This window comes from Oncorhynchus gorbuscha, linkage group LG03, assembly GCF_021184085.1.
Source record: "Oncorhynchus gorbuscha isolate QuinsamMale2020 ecotype Even-year linkage group LG03, OgorEven_v1.0, whole genome shotgun sequence".
NCBI classification, from domain to species: domain Eukaryota; kingdom Metazoa; phylum Chordata; class Actinopteri; order Salmoniformes; family Salmonidae; genus Oncorhynchus; species Oncorhynchus gorbuscha.
Genome location: NC_060175.1, coordinates 54,714,632 through 54,740,977, shown reverse-complemented (window position 1 = coordinate 54,740,977; position 26,346 = coordinate 54,714,632). Strand labels below are relative to the sequence as shown.

The 26,346-nt window shown below is 43.4% G+C and overlaps 1 protein-coding gene across 5 annotated transcripts; it reads left to right on the top strand.

Moving 5' to 3' along the window:
* The first annotated feature begins 13,566 nt into the window (after positions 1-13,566).
* LOC124031577 (RNA-binding protein 5-B-like) lies at positions 13,567-24,603 on the top strand. 5 transcript variants are annotated; one of them, XM_046342992.1, is made up of 25 exons: positions 13,567-13,723; positions 13,977-14,010; positions 16,561-16,732; positions 16,856-17,011; positions 17,182-17,251; positions 17,678-17,751; positions 18,603-18,686; positions 19,005-19,065; positions 19,557-19,619; positions 19,726-19,886; positions 20,106-20,203; positions 20,406-20,493; positions 20,583-20,654; positions 20,753-20,816; positions 20,915-20,997; positions 21,114-21,234; positions 21,389-21,480; positions 21,606-21,785; positions 21,977-22,117; positions 22,423-22,500; positions 22,623-22,817; positions 22,970-23,044; positions 23,162-23,265; positions 23,478-23,607; positions 23,952-24,603. In XM_046342992.1, the coding sequence occupies exons 1-25, from the start codon at positions 13,642-13,644 to the stop codon at positions 24,075-24,077; spliced, it is 2,604 nt and encodes an 867-aa protein (XP_046198948.1). In that variant the 5' UTR covers positions 13,567-13,641; the 3' UTR covers positions 24,078-24,603. The 5 variants fall into 5 exon arrangements, with proteins under 5 accessions (XP_046198948.1, XP_046198950.1, XP_046198947.1 ...); XM_046342994.1 differs by having other exon boundaries at positions 16,853-17,011; positions 20,589-20,654; XM_046342991.1 differs by having other exon boundaries at positions 16,853-17,011; positions 22,426-22,500.
* The last annotated feature ends 1,743 nt before the right edge of the window (positions 24,604-26,346 follow it).

Below are 26,346 nucleotides of genomic sequence, written 5' to 3'. Positions count from 1 at the left end.
CTGGTTCACCAACTACTTCTCTGATAGAGTTCAGTGTGTCAAATCGGAGGGTCTGCTGTCCGGACCTCTGGCAGTCTCTATGGGGGTGCCACAGGGTTCAATTCTTGGACCGACTCTCTTCTCTGTATACATCAATGAGGTCGCTCTTGCTGCTGGTGAGTCTCTGATCCACCTCTATGCAGACAACACCATTCTGTATACTTCTGGCCCTTCTTTGGACACTGTGTTAACAACCCTCCAGGCAAGCTTCAATGCCATACAACTCTCCTTCCGTGGCCTCCAATTGCTCTTAAATACAAGTAAAACTAAATGCATGCTCTTCAACCGATCACTACCTGCACCTACCCGCCTGTCCAACATCACTACTCTGGACGGCTCTGTCTTAGAATACGTGGACAACTACAAATACTTAGGTGTCTGGTTAGACTGTAAACTCTCCTTCCAGACCCATATCAAATATCTCTAATCCAAAGTTAAATCTAGAATTGGCTTCCTATTTCGCAACAAAACATCCTTCACTCATGCTGCCAAACATACCCTTGTAAAACTGACCATCCTACCAATCCTCGACTTTGGCGATGTCATTTACAAAATAGCCTCCAATACCCTACTCAACAACAAATTGGATGCAGTCTATCACATTGCAATCCATTTTGTCACCAAAGCCCCATATACTACCCACCATTGCGACCTGTACGCTCTCGTTGGCTGGCCCTCGCTTCATACTCGTCGCCAAACCCACTGGCTCCATGTCATCTACATGACCCTGCTAGGTAAAGTCCCCCCTTATCTCAGCTCGCTGGTCACCATAGCATCTCCCACCTGTAGCACACGCTCCAGCAGGTATATCTCTCTAGTCACCCCCAAAACCAATTATTTCTTTGGCCGCCTCTCCTTCCAGTTCTCTGCTGCCAATGATTGGAACGAACTACAAAAATCTCTGAAACTGGAAACACTTATCTCCCTCACTAGCTATGAGCACCGACTGTCAGAGCAGCTCACAGATTACTGCACCTGTACATAGCCCACCTATAATTTAGCCCAAACAACTACCTCTTTCCCAACTGTATTTAATTAATTTATTTATTTTGCTCCTTTGCACCCCATTATTTTTATTTCTACTTTGCACATTCCTCCATTGCAAAACTACCATTCCAGTGTTTCACTTGCTATATTGTATTTACTTTGCCACCATGGCCTTTTTTGCCTTTACCTCCCTTCTCACCTCATTTGCTCACATTGTATATAGACTTGTTTATACTGTATTATTGACTGTATGTTTGTTTTACTCCATGTGTAACTCTGTGTCGTTGTATCTGTCGAACTGCTTTGCTTTATCTTGGCCAAGTCGCAATTGTAAATGAGAACTTGTTCTCAACTTGCTTACCTGGTTAAATAAAGGTGAAATAAAAAAATAAAATAAAAACTTAAGTAGCCCACTTAACTAAAGCATTCCCAGTAATGGTAAAAATATTTTTTACTTGCTATGACTGGTATATTCTTGTTTACCTTAGTTTAATACACTGACTGTAAGTCGCTCTGGATAAGAGTTCCTACTAAATGACCAAAATGTAAAAATGATTACTTGCACACTCTTGGGTATTATTCTAAACCAGGCCAATTTTGATCAAAATACAAATAGTTTGAGGGATTATAGCCAGCAGTGTGCTATGCAAATTGTATTTATTTCTTATTTACATTTTGGTCATTTAGCACAGGGGTTCCCAAACTTTTTACACTCAGGCCCCCCTTCCAGCATTGTAGAAATTCCAACATTTACTTCCTGCAATTCTACACATTTTGTCATATGGTGCAGGGAACATTGTGCGGTTTTAAAAATAATTTTATTGCAATTCTATACATTTTTGCCATGTCTAATATGTATTCATGTAATATTTGAGTGACTCAAACATTACAACAAATTATTCTAATATGTGTTCATGTAATATTTGAGTGACTCAAACATTACAACAAATTCTATGGGCCAAAAAAACCTAGACAAAAAAACATTAGCTGACATGGGTTAGTTGATCTGGACATTTCTGACAAGTTAAACAGTGCATTCAGAAAGTATTCAGACCCCCTTGACTTTTTCCACATTTTGTTACAGCCTTATTCCAAAATGGATTTTAAAGAATGTTCCTTCATCAATCTACACACAATATGCCATAATGACTGATATATCACATTTATATAGGTATCCAGACCTTTTACTCAGTATTTTGTTGAAGCACCTTTGGCAGCGATCATAGGTTAGAGTCTTCTTGGGTATGACGCAACAAGCTTGGCACACCTGTATTTGGAGAGTTTCTCCCATTCCTCTCTGCTGATCCTCTCAAACTCTCAGGTTGAATGGGGAGCGTCGCTGCACAGCTATTTTCAGGTCTCTCCAGAGATGTTTGATCTGGTTCAAGTCTGGACTCTGACTGTGCCACTAAAGGACATTCAGAGACTTGTCCCCAAGCCAGGCCTGCGTTGTCTTGGATGTGTGCTTAGGATCATAGTCCTGTTGGAAGGTAAACCTTCGCCCCAGTCTGAGGTCATGAGCACTCTGGAGCAGGTTTTCATCAAGAATCTCTGTACTTTGCTCCGTTCATTTTTCCCTCAATCCTGACTGGTCTCCCAGTCCCTGCCGCTGAAAAACATCCCCAGAGCATGATGCTGCCACCACCATGCTTCACCGCAGCGATGGTGTAAAGTTTCCTCCAGACATGACGCTTGGCATTGTCACGACTTCCACCGAAGCCGGCTCCTCTCCTTGTTCGGGTGGCGTTCGGCGGTTGACGTCACCGGCTGTCTAGCCATCGCCTAACCATTGTTCATGTATCCATTTGTTTTGTCTTGTTTCCCTGCACACCTGGTTTTCATTCCCCAATCAATCTATATGTATTTATTCCTCTATTCCCCATCATGTCTTTGTGTAAGATTGTTTGTTTTACATGTGTATTGTTGACGCGCAAGACTGGCTTGTTTTTTCCGTGTTATTTTTCACTTGGTGGAGTACTGCAGAGATGGTTGTTCTTCTGGAAGGTTCTCCCGTCTCCACATAAGAACTCTGGAGCTCTGTCAGAGAGACCATAAGGTTCTTGGTCACCTCCCTGAACAAGGCTCTTCTCCCCCGATTGCTTAGTTCCGGCCGGGCGGCCAGCTCTAGGAAGAGTCTTGGTGGTTCCAAACTTCTTCCGTTTAAGAATGATGGAGGCCACTGTGCACTTGGGGACCTTCAATGCTGCAAACATTTTTCGGTACTCTTTGCCAGATCTGTGCCTTCGACACAATCCTGTCTCGGAGCTCTAGGGACAATTCCTTCAACCTCATGGCTTGATTTTTCCTCTGACATGTCAACTGTGGGACCTTATATAGACAGGTGTGTGCGCCTTTCCAAATCCTGTCCAATCAATCGGATTTACCACAGGTGGACACCAATCAAGTTGTAGAAACATCTCAAGGATGATCAATGGAAACAGGATGCACCTGAGCTCAATTTCTAGGTCTGGATACTTGTGTAAATAAGGTATAGTTTAAAAAAAACTAAAATGTGTAAAAATGCCTAAAAACCTGATTTAGCTTTTTTCATTATGGCGTATTGTGTGTAAATTTATGAAGGGAAAAATGAATGTAATCCACTGTAGAGTAAGGCTGTAACGTACCAAAATGTGGAAGAAGTCAAGAGGTCTGAATACTTTTCGAAGGCACTGTAGCTCTCTAAGATGAAAACTGATGATGCACTACCCAATTTAGAAATGACACCTTGTGCATCCTGTTATTACAACTTTCAAGAGTAAGTTGAAAGCCAGTCTCTTTAATCCTGAAAAAAAGAAAAACTGTCTAGTTTTTGTATTACATTAATGTAATTACCACCAGCATCCTGTAAGTCACTGGAAAATACAGAGCAACGACCTTACAATACTGTAAAATTAGCCTGCTATACTGTAAGAAAGTCAATGCTACTGTAATCATGTTGGTATTTTACTGTAATTATATGAGATCTGTGCAAGCAGGTTGGCTGCTCGGTATTTGTATAATTACAGCATATTTATAAATATTTGGTGTTTTATATCACTTGCAATTTTAGAGGCCTAAACAAAAGCTTCCAAACTGGGTGTGATTACAAGGAAAAAACATATCAAAGGGGCATGGCTTAATATTCAACCATTCAAGGTCAATTTGGTTATTCCAAAATTCATTACATGTCTAATCTGATTTAATTAAAAACTTCAAAATAATAACCATTTCAAACAATAAATAATCAATCCAACTTAAGTTATTAAAATCAGCCCAAATCAGTTCCATTTCTCTGCTGCTTGTGACTGGAACGAATTGCAAAAATTGCTGAAGTTGGAGACTTTTATCTCCCTCACCAACTTCAAACATCTGCTATCTGAGCAGCTAACCGATCGCTGCAGTTGTACATAGTCTATCGGTAAATAGCCCACCCATTTTTATCTACCTCATCCCCATACTGTTTTTATTTATTTACTTTTCTGCTCTTTTGCACACCAATATCTCTACCTGTACATGACCATCTGATAATTTATCACTCCAGTGCTAAACTGCAAAATTGTAATTATTTGCCTACCTCCTCATGCCTTTTGCACACAATGTATATAGACTCTCTTTTTTTCTACTGTGTTATTGACTTGTTAATTGTTTATTCCATGTGTAACTCTGTGTTGTCTGTTCACACTGCTATGCTTTATATTGGCCAGGTTGCAGTTGCAAATGAGAACTTGTTCTCAACTAGCCTACCTGGTTAAATAAAGGTGAAATAAAAAAATAAAATATAAAAATAGTAGGTCAGTCATGGGCCTGATTGACAGTGTGTTAAAAGGTTTAAGACCAATTTACACTCTGATCTGTCCCCTATATACATTATCTTGTTATGGCACAACTACCACATATCAGTTACATTGGTACAGCATTCTCAGTAATGGGTGCAACAAATATAGCCACTTACAAAGGCACACATAGAGATATGTTAATGAGCCAGCGATTCTTTCCCCTCAAAGTAAATTTTTCCTGAATTTACAGAATGTCAGGGGTAAATATACAGCCAAACAGTACTTTAACATTAAATTGTATTTTAATTTAAAAAAATATATATATGTATTATTGTGAATATGTGTCACGTTCGTCGTATGAATCGGACCAAGGCGCAGCGTGTTATAAGTACATTCTTTATTATTAAAAGAATGAACACGGAACAAACTAACCAAAATAACACACCGACACATGACACTATACAAATGAGTGCTGACAGGCAACTACACATAGACAAGAACCCACAAACACCAAAGGGAAATGGCTTCCTAAATATGATCCCCAATCAGAGACAACGATAAACAGCTGCCTCTGATTGGGAACCATATCAGGCCACCATAAACATACAAATACCTAGACCTACAAAACCCTAGACATACAAAAGCCCTAGACAATGCACAACCCCTAGACAATACAAAAACAAGCGTATCCACCCTAGTCACACCCTGACCTAACCAAAATATAAAGAAAACAGAGATATCTCAGGTCAGGGCGTGACAATATGTCATTATAATTTACAGCATACCAATTAATATTTGGCGTTTTATATCACTAGCACTTGTAGAGGCCTCAACAAAGTTTTCTAAACTGGCAGAGACTGCAGGGAGAAATGGATCAAACGGACATTGCTAAACACTGAACCATTAAAGGTTTGAGACTTGCTGCCACTGATCTGTCCTCTGTATGCATTTAGTTGTTAGGGAACTACTACCACATATCACTTAAATTGGTACTGCACTCTCACTAATGGGTGCAACAAGTATAGCCTCTTACAAGGCATTCCTCAATTTGTTAATAAGCCACAACAATACCATGCACCCAGAAAAGATTGTTGGCGCTCCAAAATTACAGTATGGTACTGTATTCTGTGGGGTGGTATTGCATTACAGTAAATGACTGGCAGCATAGCAGACAGAACATTACTGCAGATTTACAGGAAAATGTTTTTAGATTCCAAAAATACAGTATGGTACTGTATTCTGGTACTGAACTACAGTAAATTACAGGCAGCACAATATACAGTAAATTATTGTAGATTTATTATGTGGGGTACAGCATTCTCACTAATGGGCGAAACAAATAGAGCCTCTTACAAAGCACACCTTGAAATATGCTAATGCTGTCCTGTAATATAGAGTTACAGTAGCTAACTAAACGTTTTGCTGTAAATGTACAGCAATGTGTTGCAACGAGCAGAAAAATAAATATTATATTATGGAATTGTTTATGGGTTTGCTTTTATTTTATTTTTAATGCAACTCTACATAAATGAGTTCATTTGGGAGTAATTAAGATTGCCAGTTGACAGGTTGAATATTGATGTACAATCAAAGATCCGTTTTTGCAACAGAGCAAAATTTTATAGTACAATCAAAAGAGTTTTAATATTAGTTATAAATTATATATAGGCCCACTGAATTTGTGGTGCATACATGTTCCTTGACAAAGAAACATGACATTTTATATTGCCTTGTTTTCAGTCACCAAACAATTCATTACAAGTGGCTTGTTTTACGTTCTGAGCACAGTTTGAGTCTTTCCTGAGGAGTTATTCAGCTGTGACTGAATAAGGGACCTCTCATTGACGAAAGAAGTCTTTGCAATGAACAGAAATATCATACTCCCGCTACATTTCTAACACAATTTCTAACATGTAGTTATCCTCTTATGAACTGGACTCAAGTATTATAGGTGCATGTATTATAGGTGCATGTATTATAGGTGCATGTATTATAGGGGCATGCCGCCATCTACTGTATTGACTGTGTATCAGTCTACTATTCTGTAGTATGAATTCATTACACTTTGTGAAAAATTGCCTTACCAACTAACACTGCACACATTAAAACCTCACCACTATTCTGGCCTTATCTGATCCTACTCCAGGCCAGCAGCCTGGGAGGACAAGACATTATCGTTCTAAACATCTTGTAACTCTTCTGCAGTAAAATCTTGTACACCCAAGTACTTTCTTCGCAGCTGCCACCACATCTATCCTCTGTGATTGGCCATGACCGCCAAAAGAACAACCTTACTGAAGTTCATGTTATTCCTATCACTCTCTATTGGCCTCGGCCTACTAACAGGGATACTCTTAAAGAACCCTCACCGTGGACCCATCTTCCTCTACTATTCTCTTCACTGCCTCAGCATACGACACCTTCTGCATTACTCTGATCCTGGCAACCTGCATTTCTCTCACCGGAACCCAGCACCATGGGTACCCCTACAGTTTACAAAAACTACTTTTTCCACCGATACTACACATTCCTTTGTTTCATGTCCTCCTACCCACTTATCACATCCCAGAATCTCCCTCCTACACACTGCTGCCACATGACTATAAGGTTGACACCTAAAACACCGTAATGGATTTGGGACAAAAGCTATCATGGGATAACTGACACATCCTAACTTTACTTTATCTGGTAAAGACTCTGCATCAAAACTCAATAGTAGAGACAGTGTCTTCTCTGTTTCTCCACGCTCTCCACCAGGTCTACGTCGCAACAAACGGCAGCCGGCACAGACACCGGGAATCTTAAACTGCAGTTAATGCTCCTCAACATTTAACACCACTCCGAACTTAGACTGGAATTCAGTGAAGTGTGCAGAGGAGCATGGTGACATGGACAAACTTTGAATTAGGACCTTGCGTCTCTTCCTGTGTGAGGTAGGGCCGTACTCTACGGATGTTGTAGAGCATGAACCTGCAGGAGCGAGTCACTGCTTTGATGTTTGCAGAGAATGATAGGGTGTTGTCCAGCAAGGTTCTTTGCACTCTGGAAGGAGAGCAGGCAGACCTTCCCTGGGAGGATGAGCAGGGCCATCTTCACTATCACAATTTCAATGGGTCAGAAGTGTCACGAACGTCGTCACGGAAATGACCGGACCAAGGTGCAGTGTGGTGAGTGTACATTTATTTTTATTATGAATGTCGCCAACAAAAACAAGAAACAACAAAATGAAAGTGAAGCTTCCTAGGGCTATACAGGTCACTAACAAAGTCAACTACCCACAACTAAGGTGGCAAAACAGGCTGCCTAAGTATGATTCCCAATCAGAGACAACGATAGACAGCTGTCCCTGATTGAGACCCATTCCCAGGCCAAAACATTGAAACAGAAAACATAGAAATAAAGAAACTAGAATGCCGACCCTAGTCACACCCTGACCTAACCAAAATAGAGAATATTATCCTCTATATGGCCAGGGCGTCAAAGTACCCCCCCAAATGTGTGGACTCCGGCCGCAAACCTGACTCTATAGGGGAGGGTCCGGGTGGGCATCTACTTCGGTGGCGGCTCCGGTGCGGGCCATAGACCCCGCTCCACCTCTGGCTCACCCCACTTTGGTGGCACCTCTGGTGCAGGGACCCTCACCACAGCCCCCGGAATGGGGACCCTCGCCGCAGGCCGCTGACTGGGGACCCTCGCTGCAGGCCCCAGGCTGGGGACCCTCGCTGCAGGCCCCGGACTGGGGTCCGTCGCTGGAGGCCCCGGACTGGAGATCGTCGCTGCAAGCTTTGGACTGGAGGCCATCGCTGGAGGCTCCGGACTGGAGAGCGTCGCTGGAGGCTCCGGACTGGAGACAGTCGTTGGAGGCTCCGGACCGCGGATCAATGCTGGAGGCTTCATGCCATGGATCCTCACTGCAGGCACCGGGCCATGGATCATCACTGGAGGCTTCATGCCATGAATCATCACTGGAGGCTTCGTGCCATGGATCATCACTGGGGGCTTCGTGCCATGGATCATCACTGGAGGCTTCGTGCCATGGATCATCACTGGAGGCTTCTTTGCTTGACATCATGGGAAAATCAAAAGAAATCAGCCAAGACCTCAGAAAAAATTGTGGACCTCCACCAGTCTGGTTCATCCTTGGGAGCAATTTCCAAATGCCTGAAGGTACCAAGTTCATCTGTACAAACAATAGTACGCAAGTATAAACACCATGTGACCCCGCAGCCGTCATACCGCTCAGGAAGGAGACACGTTCTGTCTCCTAGATATGAACGTACTTTGGTGTGAAAAGCGCAAATCAATCCCAGAACAACAGCAAAGGACCTTGTGAAGATGCTGGAGGAAACAGGTACAAAAGTATCTATATGTATGTAAACATTATTAAAGTGACTATGTACTACGTAGCAGGGACTCCAGACAAACATGGATTATGAAGGTCAAGCCAGCGATGTCGACTAGAGCTCAGCCTTCAACACCATAATGCCCTACAAGGTCATCACTAAGCTCAGGGGCCTGGGTCTGAATCAGTGAGTGATGGTCAGTGATGTGCACGCCGAGGAACTTTAAGCTAATGACCCTCTCCACTGCGGTTCTGTCAATCACTCTGCCAGTGCACTCACCTCCTCCCTGTCGTCTGTCTCATCGATGTTGAGACAGCCTACCCCTTGTGTCGACAGCAAACTTGATGATCGAGTTGGAGACATGCGGTCACGCAGTCATGGATGAACAAGGAGTACATGAGGGGGCAGGAGCAGAGATGAGATGAGATGGAGATGTTGTTTCCTACCTTCACCACTTGGGACCGGCCAGTCAGTAAGTCCAGGACCAAGTTGCACCAGGGGGGTTCAGACACAAAATCTTACTGGCAGCAATATCCTTGCCTGTGAAGCCCTTTTTGTGCAAAGCAATGATGATGACACGTGTTTCCTTGCCGGTAACCATGGTTGACAGAGGAAGAACAATGATTCCAAGCACCACCCTCCTTTTGAAGCTTACAGTCTGTTATTCGAACCCAATCAGCATGACAGAGTGATCTCCAGCCTTGTCTTTGTCAACACTCACACTAGTGTTAACGAGAGAATCACTGACATGATGTCAGCTGGTCCTTTTGTGGCAGGGCTGAAATGCAGTGAAAGTGTTTTTTGGGATTCAGTTTTGGGGACTTTCTCTTCATAACATTCTGGAGTATATGCAAATTGCCATCATACAAACTGAGGCAGCAGACTTTGTGAAAAATAATATTTGTGTCATTCTCAAACCTTTTGGCCATGACTGTACATAATTACTATTCTGAGGGGCCCAGAACGTTTTCCAGTCTGTGTGATCAAAACAATCTTGAAGCATAGATTCTGATTGGTCAGACCAACACTCGTACGTACCACGAGAGCTTCCTGTTTAAGTTTCTGCCTATATTTGGGTAGGAGCAGAATGGAGTTATGGTCTGATTTGCCGAAGGGAGGGCGGGGGAAGGTCTAGAAGGCCAGCACCCGGAGTCATCTCTTCACCTTTGGCGTTGAGACTGGTGTTTTTTTCGGATATTATTATTATTATTATTATTATTATTATTATTTTTATTTTTTATTTTTTAAATCTTACCCCTTTTTCTCCCCAATCTCGTGGTATCCAATTGTTTTAGTAACTACTATCTTGTCTCATCGCTACTACTCCCGTACGGGCTCGGGAGAGACGAAGGTTGAAAGTCATGCGTCCTCCGATACACAACCCAACCAAGCCGCACAGCTTCTTAACACAGTGCGCATCCAACCCGGAAGCAGCAGGCCGCCACAGGAGTAGCTGGTGCGCGATGAGACAAGGACATCCCTACCGGCCAAGCCCTCCCTAACCCAGACGACGCTAGGCCAATTGTGCGTCGCCCCACGGACCTCCCGGGCGCGGCCGGTTACGACAGAGCCTGGGCGCAAACCCAGAGTCTCTGATGGCACAGCTGACCCTGCAGTACAGCGCCCTTAACCACTGCGCCACCCGGGAGGCCTTTGCAGATACTATTTAATGAAGCTGCCAGTTGAGGAGACTTGTGAGGTGTCTGTTTCTCAAACTAGACACTCTGATGTACTCGTCCTCTTGCTCAGTTGTGCACTGGGGTCTTCCAATCCTCTTTCTATTCTGGTTATAGACTGTTTGCGCTGTTCTGTGAAGGGAGTAGTACACAGCGTTGTATGAAATATTCAGTTTCTTGCATGGAATAGCCTTCATTTCTCAGAGCAAGAATTGACTGACGAGTTTCAGAAGAAAGGTCTTTGTTTCTGGCCATTTTGAGCCTGTAATTGAACCCACAAATGCTGATGCTCCAGGTACTCAACTCGTCTAAAGAAGGCCAGTTTTATTGCTTCTTTAATCAGCACAGTTTTCAGCTGTGCTAACATAATTGCAAAAGGGTTTTCTAATGATCAATTATCCTTTTAAAATTATAAACTTGGATTAGCTAACACAACGTGCCATTGGAACACAGGATTGATGGTTGCTGATAATGGGCCTCATGTATATATTTATATATATATACATATACGACAAAACACACATCACGACAAGACAACACTACACTAAGAGAGACTTAGGACAGCAAGGCAGTAACACATGACAACACAGCATGGTAGCAACACAACATGACAACAACATGGTAGCAACATATGGCAGCATCACAACATGGTACAAACATTATTGGGCACAGACAACAGCACAAAGGGCAGGAAGGTAGAGACAACAATAAATCACGCAAATTAGCCACATCTGTCAGTAAGAGTGTCCATGATTGAGTCTTTGAGTGTTTATTGAGCTCGTTCCAGTCGCTATCTGCAGTGAACTGAAAAGACGAGCAACCCAGGGATGTGTGTGCTTTGGGGACCTTTAACAGAATGTGACTGGCAGAACAAGTGTTGTTTTTGAGGATGAAGGCTGCGGTAGATACCTCAGTCCTAAGGCCTAAGAGTGGTTTATAAATAAGCATCAACCAGTGGGTCTTTTGACGGGTATGCAGAGATGACCAGTTTACAGAGGAGTATGGAGTGCAGTGATGTGTCCTATAAGGAGCATTGGTGGCAAATCTTGGACAAATGGTAAAGAACATCTAGCCACTAGAGAGCACCCTTACCTGCTGTCCCCAGTCCACCTGGCCATGCTGCTGCTCCAGTTTCAACTGGCCTGGGCCCTAGGACCATGTCCCAGGACTACCTGACATGAGGACTCCTTGCTGTCCCCAGTCCACCTGGCCATGCTCCTGCTCCAGTTTCAACTGTTCTGCCTTACTATTATTCAACCATGCTGGTCATTTATGAACATTTGAACATCTTGGCCACGTTCTGTTATAATCTCCACCCGGCACAGCCAGAAGAGGACTGGCCACCCCACATATGCTCTCTCTAATTCTCTCTTTCTTTCTCTCTCTCGGAGGACCTGAGCCCTAGGACCGTGCCCCAGGACTACCTGACATGATGGCTCCTTGCTGTCCCCAGTCCACCTGACTGTGCTGCTGCTCCAGTTTCAACTGTTCTGCCTTATTATTATTTGACCATGCTGGTCATTTATGAACATTTGAACATCTTGGTCATGTTCTGTTATAATCTCTACCCGGCACAGCCAGAAGAGGACTGGCCACCCCACATAGCCCGGTTCCTCTCTAGGTTTCTTCCTAGGTTTTGGCCTTTCTAGGGAGTTTTTCCTAGCCACCGTGCTTTTACACCTGCATTGTTTGCTGTTTGGGGTTTTAGGCTGGGTTTCTGTACAGCACTTTAAGATATCAGCTGATGTACGAAGGGCTATATAAATAAATTTGATTTGATTTTGATTTGATTTGATCTATAAAGTACATCTGCGTAATCTAGCATGGGTAGGATGGTCATCTGAATCAGGGTTAGTTTTGACAGCTGGGGTGAAAGAGGAGCGATTATGATAGAGGAAACCAGGTCTATATTTATGGATGGCAGCCTGTTCAGAATGTCGCTCAACAGTTGAGGGATACTGATACATTGATTGTAAATGACGTGGAATTTGTGGTGTTTATTACACTGCTCAAACAAACAAGAAGTTGTAGAGGGGACATAATTGTAGGTGCGGCTGAAAGGTTGTTGGGTCTGCAGGAATTAACAGCTGAAGCATTGCAGAGAAAACTGAATGAAGATGTTTCCACCACATAAAAAAAACATCCACCTGTCAGTGTATATTTTTATTTATTTGTTCAACTTTGTTTGATATTATTTACTACCCATACAGTAGGTGGCTTATTGCACGTAAAATGTGTGTCACCGTCATTAAACTATATAATAAGAGAACATTGTCAAAGTGTTTTATTTATTTTTTATAACCCAAGATAAACCACAACCTGCCATTTACAATGGGCGCAAATGAATCATACTGGGCAAAACAATCAAGGAGGCGGGCAGAGCCATGCATGACCTAGCGACATCTTATTGGCGCGATCTAGCATATATTTGCATTTGCCATTAGGGAACGCCTATTTTGAAGTGAACCAACTTGCCCTTGCACTCTAAACGACGACATTTTGAAAAACAATTTTGGCAAAGAGTAAAGTCTACAAAACTTTGTCCACTGTTCATAACATATTTTAGTTTTGGAAAGAGAAACTCTTATTGAGCTCAAAAGTGTCATCGATGAGAAAATGTGCAGAATGTTGGCCAAAATCCATCTCGATCTATCTTCTCCCACTGGGCTTCCTCATCCCCATTTGTGGTTGTGAGTGGAAATACCAACCGGATGCTTCAGATTTATACATCCTGTGAAACATCTGGCTCATTGTTCTGTGATTTTGTTTACCACGTACCCGCCCGCTAAGCATCTTGGGAAGAAGAAGGTGCTGAAGACCAACAACCATTTTTCATGTGAAATGTGCAAGTACTTGAATTGTTTGCAAAACCTATTTAGCAAAAAGATTATCATCGGGAATCTCCTACATCTTTTTTTAAATTGTGAGTTAATATGCTTCTGTACAGTTGTGTTACTGTTTGTTCTTGAGCTAACTAGATGGTTCGTTTTAAATCGTAACGTTAGGTCATTAGCTAGCTAGCTAACGTTAGCCATAACGTAACTTTAGCAATTATAGAGTACTGTCTTATGAGTCACCATATAGCTTCTGCTTCTAGCAGACATGCCAAATAGCTAGTTAAGTTCGCTGACGTGAAAGTAATAAAAATGTTCTCTTCCCCCCCCAATCTTTGATAGTCGTGACAACCATTGAAATGGGAGCTGATAAGCGGTGAGTAGCAAATTGACATAACAATATAAGTTCGGAACACAATCGTTACATTATAGGAAAAATTCACCCAAAACCACGCATTCCTATTTACAGTGTTACATAACACTGAATATATATATATATATTTTAAATGTTTCGTTTTTTTAAATGTATTATAAGGTTGGTAACAACATGTGGTTGAGAGCTTTGGGCCATTAATTGAAAGGTCGCTGGTTCGAATCCCTGGGCTAACTAGGTGAAACGTCTGTAGTACCCTTGAGCAAGCACTTAAAAGCGACTTACGCTTTTGAACCGACACCATCTTTAACCCCCTCCTCCACATTTACTGGATTGGTTGAGCAGTGCAGAGGAGAATCTACCCTGACATTTTTTTTTCCCTGGTCAAGACCAATATGTAGGGGGATCTAGGTTCAGGTTTTCCTTTGACGCCTACTTTGTTTGGTTAGTGTAAAAAAGCGTTTTGGTAGGGTCTGTGTCTTCTGGCAAGTAGCTCGCTAACTAGCTATAACATTTATAACACTATGTATTGCTTACATTACCATTCCACCTTTACTAGCACTACAGAGTAAACAACTCTCCCTCCTTAAAAATGCAATGAAAGACATCTGGTAGGGATGTGCATCTTTCCCTTTCAACATGAATTGATACATATCTAGATAGCCACATGGGCTCCGATACACTATATGTTTTTGTTTAAAAGGATTCAGTGCGATTGTTTGATTAGAGAAATGAATCAATGCAATTTGGTGCGGTATGATTTGTTGCCCCAACATTTGTTGCATAAACACATTCATTTTCCATTCTAAATTAAATCTGATGCTGATGGAGTTCATGAGTTGGGCCTCTGAGCTGACTTCTGTGCATGTGTGTAAATGATATATGTCTTATCAGTGGTGTAAAATAATTCAGTATAAATACTACATTCCTAAAGAAAATAATTAACTTTTTACTCCATACACTTCCCTGACACCCAAAAGTACTTGTTACACTTTGAATGCTTAGCAGGACAGGAAAATGCTCCTATTCACGCAACTTGTCGAGAACATCCTTGGTATCTCTAATGCCTTTATACTGCCGGACTCACTAAACACACATGCTTCATTTGTAAATTAGTGTTGGAGTGTGCCCCAGGCTATCCGTAAAAATGGTGGCATCTGGTTTGCTTAATATAAGGAATTTTCAATTATTTATACTTTTACTTTTGATACTTAATTCTTAATACTTAATCTTTAAAACGAAATACTTTTAGACATTCAAGTAGTATTTTACTGGGTGACTTTCACTTGAGTATTTCTTTTTAAATTATTAAGCTATCTTTTACCCAAGTATGACAACTGGGTTGTTTTTCCACCACTGACATCTATGGTGTATGTAGGCACCTGAGCTGAGCGATAAGATAAACTGGGCATCTACCCCACCCTCCCCACACACACACACTTTTCATCTGAAATCACCATCACCCTTTTTTCAGATTAAAAGTGTTAGTAATGTATCAATATTTATCTTTAAAAAATAGCTATGACATCACCAATGAATATGTAGCACAACTTTGGATTTCACTCCGGTCTCATAATTGAATTGTTTCGACCGTTTGGAAGTTTTGCGTGTAGCAAAAGTGATTTCAGTCCTCTTTATGAAATGATCAACTTTACCCTATCTAAAAAAGGACCATATATACTGATTGTTTAAAGCAAAAGTATTGCTCATGGTGGTCCTCCAATAATCGGTATCGGTGTTGAAAAATCATAATTGGTCGATATCTAATCCTAACATTGTGCAAGCAGCCATTTGACAAACATTTGAATGCAAGAATAGGCCTACCTCCCCTTGGCTAGTGCGCACAGCGCGCAGTTTGACTAGGCTACTGATATAGCCTGGGTTTGTTCGGCATCCAAAATGACTTGTAAGATCAACGATTGTCAACATAATGACATGCTCAGTTCAACACTGAAGATGAGGTGTTTTCGGAAGGTAGAAAGTAAGTCATTTTTGGAGAATGAAAAAAATGCTAGTGAACTGGCGATTTGTAACATTTTAATTGATTTTCTCACCGATGCCTGCTACATTTGGATCTGTTTTGGGTCCTGCGGACTGATGCACTCATTTCTTAATCATTTGAACCGGGGACCAATGCATATCGGTGACTCTTTACATCCCTAGCATCTGGCAGAAGTAAATTCATCCATAAATACGAATGAATTTGATGTAATGGTCAAGCCCATTCAAAACACCAGGGATATGATGTAGGAATGTGTGACTTGCACAGGACATAAACTTGTTAGGGCGTTAGGCAGAGTTTCAGTGGCATTCACAGTATAAGGAAGCAGAGTGGCTTGCAAGATAACACAGACTAAATCCCACACACCATTGCAATAGTAGATTTGTTTCTGCTTGAAAAAAACATAATTGTAAGGGTTATGTTAAATTGTAAATCATAGTACTTGGAGGTTATCTTGAGCCATGTAAATCCATTGGAAACCATTTCGTTATTCCTTGAGTGTGTCAAAATTAGATCTGCGTTTGACTGTGTCTATGCCTGTGTGCGCACAGGGTGAGTCGCACAGAGCGTAGTGGCAGATACGGCGGCAACAATCAGGGCCGGGGTGAGAGGCGAGAGCGAGGAGACCAGGAACGAGAGCACGTCACGCGACGCTGGGGTGAAGAGAGACGCATCGAACGCTACGATGGAGGGGAACACCGGGGGAACAGAGCCAGTCCAGAGGTATGTGCTCCGAGTCACTGGGCGTCTGACATGAGTGCAGCCAGCAAGGGAGTGCAGCCAAAACCAATCTTGTTGACAACTAGGAGAATACACTGATCCACGCTGTTTTATCCGCGCCAGCAGAGAGACAGGAAGCGGCGGAACAACGATGGAGCTGAAGAAGGCTACCACTCTGATGGAGACTACCCGGAGCAGGACTACAGGGGGGAGCCAGGGGAGGAGAAGGAGAGTAAAACCATCATGCTCCGGGGCCTGTCTCTTCACGTCACAGAGGGAGACGTAAGTTTCTCTCTCTGCTTTAGACCCACCACCGGGTCAGTAATGTGGTTTGTGCAAAGAAGAGTAGACTATACAGTGAAACTAAAGGAGACGTTAGCAACTGTATAATGTCAACTGAAGCGTGTTGCGGAACTGAGGGCGACGGATTTAAATGTTCTTGTGCCTTCCAGATCCGAGCTGCCCTGGACCAGCTGGAGGGACCCCAGCCAATAGATGTCCGGTTGATGAAGAAGAGGACAGGTGAGACCCAGGCGTTCCACGGAGTCCCTCCTTTCCCCCGCCATCTTTGACCACAGGGCCAATCTGCTTCAATTGGCTTCAGTTTTGCCATAGCAACATAAACAAAAACTGAAATCGTTATGAATTCATGTCAAAAGCGAAGAAACAATCTTTTACGTTCTGTTTAGATGTGGAGCGAAACGGTAAGTAAGAGCATCAGCCAGTCAAGTGCTGTTTCAAATGAAATAATAAAATCATGCATATAGGCACACTGAGGGTGCACGTTCCAGTGTCATCCTGCAGGATTTCTTGCTATGGCAAAACCCAAAATGAAGGGCCCGCTGTTTGCCATATTGGGTCCTGAAGCAGTTTGTGACAGAGTTTGAATGTTGTGCCCATGGACTCTGACTAACACTCCTCCCGTCTATATTTGAATGCTGTCTCTAGGTATAAGCAGAGGTTTCGCCTTCGTGGAGTTTTATCACTTGCAAGATGCTACCCGATGGATGGAGACCAATCAGGTTGCTTCACAATCGCCAAGTCTAGTTTTTACCTTGGAGATCTGGGAGAGAAAAAAAAAAAAGAGAACCAAATGGCAACCAAAGTGAACTGAATAAGAACAAAAAATGATTTGAAGGAAATGTGGATTTAAGTTGGAATTTAGTTGGAGAATACTATATTGTAATCTTAATATGGTATCCATAAAGACTGCATGGTTTTAGGGGTTTATTTAACCTTTCACTGATCAATCTTTAATCTCACCGCCCCTCCCCTCATATTTTCAGGGTGTAAGACTAAGGTTTTAAGACGTTCGACGTCAATAGAATTGAGCCATGTAGCCTAATTTAACGGAAACTTACCTTAAAACACTTTGAGATTATAGTATCTTGCAATCTGACTGGTAAGATAACTCAGGAAGACATTTTTCTGATAAAAGATAGTCATAGGCCATCGGGGAAAATAAGGAATTCTGGGTCCTAGCCTACTGTCCTCCAAATTTGAGCACTTACTTGTCAGTTGATGTTTTTTTTTTCTTTTTAGTGATTGATTCATGCTGTACTTAGCTAATTTAATTTGTCTGTTGGAAGCACATCCCTGGTTCTAGGGAAGCCGATCAAAGTATCTCTATCATGTTAGCATACACTCTGCTCCGGCTCAGTCTGGACACTCGGGTCCCAAACACCTTAAGAACCCTCTGTACACAAGCTCACATACACATCCTTCCGTCTGTCTTTGACACAAGCGCCAACCGGGGGTCCCTTTCCCCCTTCCCTCCTTGCCAACACTGCTTGTATTTTGGGTGCAGCTAGAGTGAGACCTGCACCAGCCAAGAAACCTTGAAATGACCCACATTTTGTCCCCCCTCTTACAGAAACTCCTCGTCATCCAAGGCAAGAGTGTGGCCATGCACTACAGCAACCCCCGGCACAAGTTTGAAGACTGGCTCTGCAACACTGTAAGTTTCTGCTGTGGCTTGACTCCATATCCCACCCTGCCTACACTGTTTCCCCCTTCCACTCCTATCTGAAATGCTGTAGTGACAATGTTAGGCAATCAATTGTTATCTTATAGTCCAGAATGAGCTCCTGCCAAATGACTTTGAGCACATTGTTAGGTGTAGGAATGCCTGATTGCATTAGTTGCCAGTGTGAGCGTTTGGCTCAGGGAAGCACCCATTGCTGCACTGCTTTTAGTTTGCTATTCAACTGAGGCAGTGGTGTCCTAGACCTAAGTAGCTGTATTTTCAATAAAAAATGTGACCGGTTGCTTGCAGTGCGGCCTGTACAATTTCCGGAGGAGGCTGAAGTGCTTCAGGTGCGGAGCATCCAAAGCTGGTAAGTAGTTCCTGAATCAGGAAGCCACTGCTTGCACCCATCTGGATGGCCTGAGACAATGCCATGGGACTACGCACAGGTGCAGGCGCAATAGAGAATACAGATACAGGGCTCTACAGTGCGACCATCCTACTCTCATATGTGCCAAAATATTTTGATGTGTGACCTGGAATAAAAAAATATATATTTGTCATTGTGCTACTAAATTTCTTTGGGTGCGCCTACATTTTTAAAACTTAGAGCACATGTGTTCCTTGTTAAAAAAAATTAAACATGTCCACGTAGAGCCCTGACTAATCATATTTCTTAGTATTGTGAACAAACCAGATTTAGCTGAAAATGTATGTGAGAATTGACAGGTGGAATAGCGAGGATGTCAAATCCCTGTGGAGCAGGAACATTTTCTAACTCATGTCCTGACTTTTGTCATGGGTAATGAGGGCGAGGCGACGCTAATGCCCTCCTCTCATTCTTCCTGCTTTTCCCAACAGAGTGTGAAACCAACACCACTGGAGTCCGAGAGACCCAGCAGAGCGGAGACTACTACGGCGACAGTGAGTACCCCTCCGCCGTCATGAAAATAAGTCCTGTCAGATGACCTGAGGGGGGTCTGAGAGCCAATGGGATAATTTATACTGAATGTGTGTGTGTCCTCTCCAGCGATCATCCTTAGGAACATCGCCCCCCTTACCACTGTGGAGGCCATAATGACTGCCCTGGCCCCCTACGCCAACCTGTCAACCAGCAACATCCGTCTCATCAAGGACAAACAGACGGGCCAGAACAGAGGCTTCACCTTCGTACAGCTTTCCTCCCCTCTGGTATGCCAGCCTCTCGGCAGAGCTCTCAACATTTAAAAAAAAAAATGTTTGAGTTTCTTTACAAAGCGACCTCTGTCTCTTCAGTGACGTTCCCCTTTTTTGATAATGGTCAACTGGTGCTTCTCATCCTTGACTTGATTTAGTGGAGTCTGTATGAACTTCTCTGTAAGTGAAATGAGTGTGTTTAGGCTTAAGTGCTTTGTTGTTTCTGCATCACAGGAGGCTTCTCAGCTCCTAACTATCTTACAAGGACTGCAGCCCCCTCTCAAGCTGGATGGGAAGACCATCGGTGTGGACTATGCCAAGAGTGCCAGGAAGTGAGTGTCCCGTCACAGCGGTGTCCGTGGTTAGGTTTAAGAGGTGTCCGTGGTTAGGTTTAAGAGGTGTCCGTGGTTAGGTTTAAGAGGTGTCCGTGGTTAGGGTTATAGTGTTCTCAGCATAATTCCAGTGGAGGATGTCCTCAAGAGGGCATAGGGATGGAGATGTCTCCCTAATCTCTACTCTCCTTGGTCTCTTCAGGGATCTCTTGCTCCCAGACTGTAACCGGATCAGTGCCTTCTCTGTGGCCAGCACAGCCATCGCTGCTGCCCAGTGGTCCTCCAGCCAGGTAAACGCACACAAACCCACATCTCACAGTCACCGGTGACGTTTTGTTTTCCCGATGCACCTTCTAACCGTCAGTGTGTTCCTTCCAAGCCACAGCAGGGTGCTGAAGGACAGCTGTCGGAGTACAGCTACCTAGAGGAGGGCTACGTTCCCTACACACAGGTACGGTGATGGGTACCCCAGTCTGTAAATACCTGGGATGCATTGCAGACGCTGCCGCTTCAATGTGTGTGACTGACTGTGCCCTGCTGTGTCGATAGGACTACCAGGCCTACTACCAGCAGGCAGCAGGAGACCTCTCCCAGGGGAACGGAATACTGGGAGGTGAGAGGCAACGTTTGCATTCAGTGTCCATGCCTTTTTTTAACAGCCTTCTGGTTTGAGGAGAACACGTGTAATTAAGCCTGGGTGTCTTTTCACAGCGGCCCCAGCTACTACAGGAGTGGTGATCTCACAGGTTGCACAGGTCTACCAACCCCGCCTAATCAGTCACACTGCCACACAGGTGAGTCTTTGTCTTTTAACCTATGGGACTGGCAATACACACACTGTCGCCTTTACTGCACCACAGATGGTATGCTTGCCCTAAAGATTCCCCACAATGGCCAATTGTCTCTGCAGGCACTGCAATTGGCCCAGCAACTGGAAGCAAAACAGACCGGAGTTCACTCTGCAGCTGCAACCATTACAGCGCCGGTTTCCACAGCAACAGCGACACTCTCTGGACTGGCCACAGACACTGGTAGGAGCCTCCCTCTCCTGACTAACTGGCACTGCAAGTTCCAGTGCAGAATGAAACATAAAAACTTAGTGGAATGCTTTCAGATGTAAAATGATCTACTCAAGCCAGGTTTTTGATTGTTTGTAATCTTCCATGCTCTTGTCTTCATCCCCAGCTGTTCCCGACACCTCCACCTACCAGTATGACGAGTCCTCGGGCTACTACTTCGACCCTGAAACTGGCCTCTACTACGACCCAAATACCCATGTAAGTACCCACACACCGGTCAATGTTTTCTGTTGCCATTTTGAATGGTTACACCATGCCTCATGAGTTGACTGAAAGGGGTATGTGGGGGTATGTGTTTTTGACAGTTACCTTCTCTCCTCCAGTACTACTATAATTCCCAAACACAGCAGTACCTGTACTGGGACAGCGAGAAGCAGACGTACGTCCCTGCCTCAGCCGCCGACCAAACTGAGCAGACGGCAAACGCAGCAGCAGCTAGCAAAGAGGCTAAGGAATCCAAGGAGAGGAAACAAGAGAAGCCCAAGAGCAAGACGGCTCAACAGGTACACAGAGGAGACCGGGTTTGCTTCAGATGTCAAGGCGGTACAGCTGTATATGTGAAGGGGGGGGGGGGGGGGAGTTGCAGTCTCTACATTCTGTTGGTATCAGGACAATGTCATGAAACTCTTGTTGCTGTCAAGGGGTGTTGTATTAAAGTGTGTGTAGTTTGACTGATATGTCATGCTCTTTCCAGATTGCTAAGGACATGGAGCGCTGGGCGAAGAGTCTGAACAAGCAGAAGGAGAACTTCAAAAGCAGCTTCCAGCCCGTCAGCCAGGAGGAGAGGAAAGAGGCCGCGGCCGCCGACGCAGGCTTCACACTCTTCGAGAAGAAGGTAGCCATTTTAGGTCTATCCATGATGGCTAGAATCCTATAGAGCAGGGTTTCCCAAACTCTGTCCTCGGGACCCCAAGGGGTGCACGTTTTTGCCCTAGCATTGCACAGCTGTTTCACATAATCAAGTAATCATCAGGCTGTGTAGTGATAGGGCAAAAACCAAAAACGTGCACCCCTTGGGGTCCCACGGACTGAGTTCAGGGAAACGCTGATTTAGAGGACTCATCCAGTGCCACTTTTGACTTGATGGCGTCAGATTGACGCGGTGACTTGATGGCAGTGACTAGTGTTGTGACTTTGCAGCAGGCTGGAAGCTTGGAAATGCTCATGTCAGAAGCAGTGCAGCGCCCAGAGGAGCAGGCCCCAACCAACTCAGCCAAGGTAAGCTATTGATACTCGACTCAAATGTAAGCTCTGAAACAACATCATACATTTTTATCTTCCAGTCTTGTATGGTACCTACTTGGTTGGATGGTAAACTTTCTGGTTGTGTCCTTCCCCAGGTTGGTCTGGTGGCAGCCTACAGTGGGGACAGTGACCCAGAGGAGGGGGGTGCAGCAGAGCCGGAGCGCGATGGTGGTGAGCAGGGCCAGGATCAGCTGACAGACTGGAAGAAGATGGCCTGCCTGCTATGTAGGAGACAGTTCCCCAATAAGGACGGCCTGGTGCGCCACCAGCAGCTCTCTGACCTTCACAAGGTGGTGATCCCTGACGCCCAGGAAGAACCCCACTTTAGTCTACTCACTAAACTGTTATGAAAATGAACATCTATTATGTGAACCTTGGAGCTTGTTTTATGTATGAATTCAGTGTGACAGGGTCTTAATCTTTACTTGTCGTCTTTCCGCAGCAAAACCTGGAGGTCCACCGCAGATCTAAGCTGAGTGAGGCTGAGCTGGAAGAGCTGGAGAGGAAAGAGACCGAGGTGAGACTCGGACATAAAGACTTTTGGTCTAATGTTACTGATTGACTTTTGGTTAATAGAAACTCTGTTGTCAGGTTTGTTTCTACATTAATGTCCTATTTCCTTCCCTGTGAACAGATGAAGTACAGAGACCGGGCTGCGGAGAGGAGAGAGAAATACGGCATCCCTGAACCCCCAGCACCCAAAAAGAAGAAATTCACAGCACAGCCAGCACCAGTCGTGTAAGCTGCTACTGTGCTATAATCATGCTTATTCTTATTATCATTGTTACCCAATCATTTGTAAGAATTTTAAGATGGGCACATTCTTTCCCCACCCCCCTTTTTTGCTGTGGCAATAGTATTTTGTCGGCATGTTATAAATGTACACTGATGATCTGTGACGTGAGATTGTAACAATGATTGTGTTATCATTTCCCACTTCTCCTCTGCAGTAACTATGAGCAACCCACCAAAGACGGTCTGAACAGTGACAACATTGGGAACAAGATGCTGCAGGCCATGGGATGGCAGGAAGGCAGAGGTCTGGGCCGCAACCAGCAGGGCATCACTGCACCTATTGAGGTGAATCTCATCCAGTTAAAATAATTGAATAGTGCTGCTTCAACCCAAAAGCAAAACCTGTGAAGATATCTTTCATATACAACGAAGTCTTGTTACATTTTCTCGTTTAAGTGCAGAACCACGTTGTAGTGGTAACACTCTAATATGGTAACACTTCACATATGCACCGGAGACCAGGGTTAAATTTTTGGGTACACTCTTTCTCCCTCTTGACTGTCTCCCCACCTATTTATTTATATATTTGATTTCTTTCTATTTATTTATGATATATCTATTTTATTATTTTAAATATGCCAGTGTTGAACGGCTTTACTTATCTCAGACCTGCTGTCACCTCCCCACAGGCCCAGCTGAGGGCGAAGGGAGCTGGTCTGGGAACCAAAGGCAGCAGCTACGGCCTGTCTGCCTCAGACACTTACAAAGACGCTGTCCGCAAAGCCATGTTTGCCCGCTTCACTGAAATGGAGTGATTTGCCAAATATACCTGCCTCTCAAGAACAACCATATCTTACTGACCTGGTGCTATGTTCCCTGGGTTTCTGTGGGGGAAATCACCGTCCCCGGGCATCTTAACATCTCTCCCTACATTCATCCATAAACGGACGCCTTGAGATAAAGGGATTGTAATGGCAGCATGAGGAAGTTGCAGAGATTACATGCTTTATTAAGGGGGATTGGAGGAAGGGCCTTCCTTTGCTAAAAGATTTGCGTTTCTTTGGATGAATTTCTGAGTGCAGTCACGTTGTCATCCGTCTGCTAGAGAATAGGAAAACGGAGAAAGGACTTGTCTATTGGAGAAATGTGAAACTATGAATTATGTAGGTTATGATTTGTATATATTTTATTGTGTAAGAATTTGAAGATGGGCACATTCTTTCCCCACCCCTCCCTTTTTGCTGTGGCAATAGTATTTTGTCGGCATGTTATAAATGTACAGTTTGTATGGTATGCGTTCTCGTTTTGTACAGAAAATATTAAATGAGATTGATCAACCAATTCATGTGGACTTCATTGTGAATGCTGAGCATAATTCCATGACTTTTACAATCTCTAGGTTAAAAAGCTGTTCAATTGCAGATTTTCTTTGGGTGTCGGTCAGTAAAAAAAAAACTAAAAAAAAGAGAAACCCAGGCATTTGTTTATAGTTTTTTGTGGGCTCTTCAGTCTACCACCATATTGGGTCGAACTTCTGAAGCAAGGCCCCTTCATTTGATTTCAACCTAAAGTGAATGTTTTGCAGATGCAGTCGACCCCTCTCCCTGAGTTTCCTCCCTCAGGCATGGCCATTCTACCAGAATTAAGATGTAGAGTATTGCAGACTACCGGCTACCCCTTTGCTATTAGGACCTCCCTGGTGTCTCACTGTACGAGGTAAGCAACCCAGTGGAGCTAATTTACTATGTTTAGCATTGTTGAAAGGATGTGTTTCATTACAGCTCCCTTTTATTCTTCTGGATCTGACTAGATGTTTTTGCTTATATCACTTGCTGTCCAATGGACTGGCTAGTGTTGCGCTGTAGTTTGAGTCTGGTTCCAAAGACTCAAGAGGTCCCATTCTTCACACAGCTGGAACAAGAGCACTGACAAGTGATAGTCGTTTCGATCGAAGGCAACATTGAATTAATTACAAACTGCTCTATTGTAATCCTTTTTTTGACCGTTGGAATCATCTTCTAAATAAGAGAACCATGTCTCCTTGTATGCAAAATAATATAACCATTTTGGGAAAGTTGTCTGACAACTGTCTTACAGTAGTGATCTATATTGGTAGCGTTCCATAACGGTCTCACGTTTTCTAATAGTTTGCAGATTTGCTTAAGGAAGTTGTCCATTAGTTGAAGCACATAGAACTGGTTCAGTTACTGATAAACTAAAGCCAAGTCACAATGCACTATTAGAAACATGCAAGGAGCTGCTGGGGATGCTATTTAATATTAAAAATGTTTTAAAAATGTTAAAACATTTTTGCAAGGAGCTGTAATACCATTGACAGCTGTTACAAATAACCATCCCACAATAAGGAAGTGGGTGCTTAAGGTTCAGGGTCCCCCACACGACCTCTTCAGCCCACTACTTTGGTGTGCAGGACCCACAAAAGCAAACAAACAAATTTACCCCCAAAATTACAAAAAGACAAGCAGGAATTACATTAAAATGCATGCATACATACTAAAAACAACTAGATTTGTCTCATGACTGGTGATCAGGAGCACCTTTCCTTGTATATGAAAATCTGGCCCATACCTCTTATCACAAGTTACTTGGTCCCACTTATCAGTAAAATCTTGAGACCTCTTACTTTCTTTTGCAATCAATCCTAGTGTATAATAGTGTTTGACAGTTATTTTGAAAGAATCCAGTACTAACACATTTGTTTTCTGAGTAAAAAAATTAAATCTAACCTTCCCCAGCAGAATCAAGAGATTGTATATCGTGTTGCATCTGTCCCTTAGTCACCCAATACAACCTTATGTAGAGATAATAAAATTGTGTAAAACAGGGAGTAAACACGTACAATACCAGAATGTGTAATATCCTCCACTTCCACATGACGACAAGCACGAAGGGGATTCTTCGATAATTCATATTTGCAACATCTTGTTAGTAGCCAGAAATGTGGACAATATCTTCAACTGAAACGTTTGGATAGTGGCGTCTGTTTTATAAATCAAACCAAACTAAATCCCTTTGCAAGGGATGGGAGTATCAAACTGCTATAAGAGTGGAATCTGGGATGGC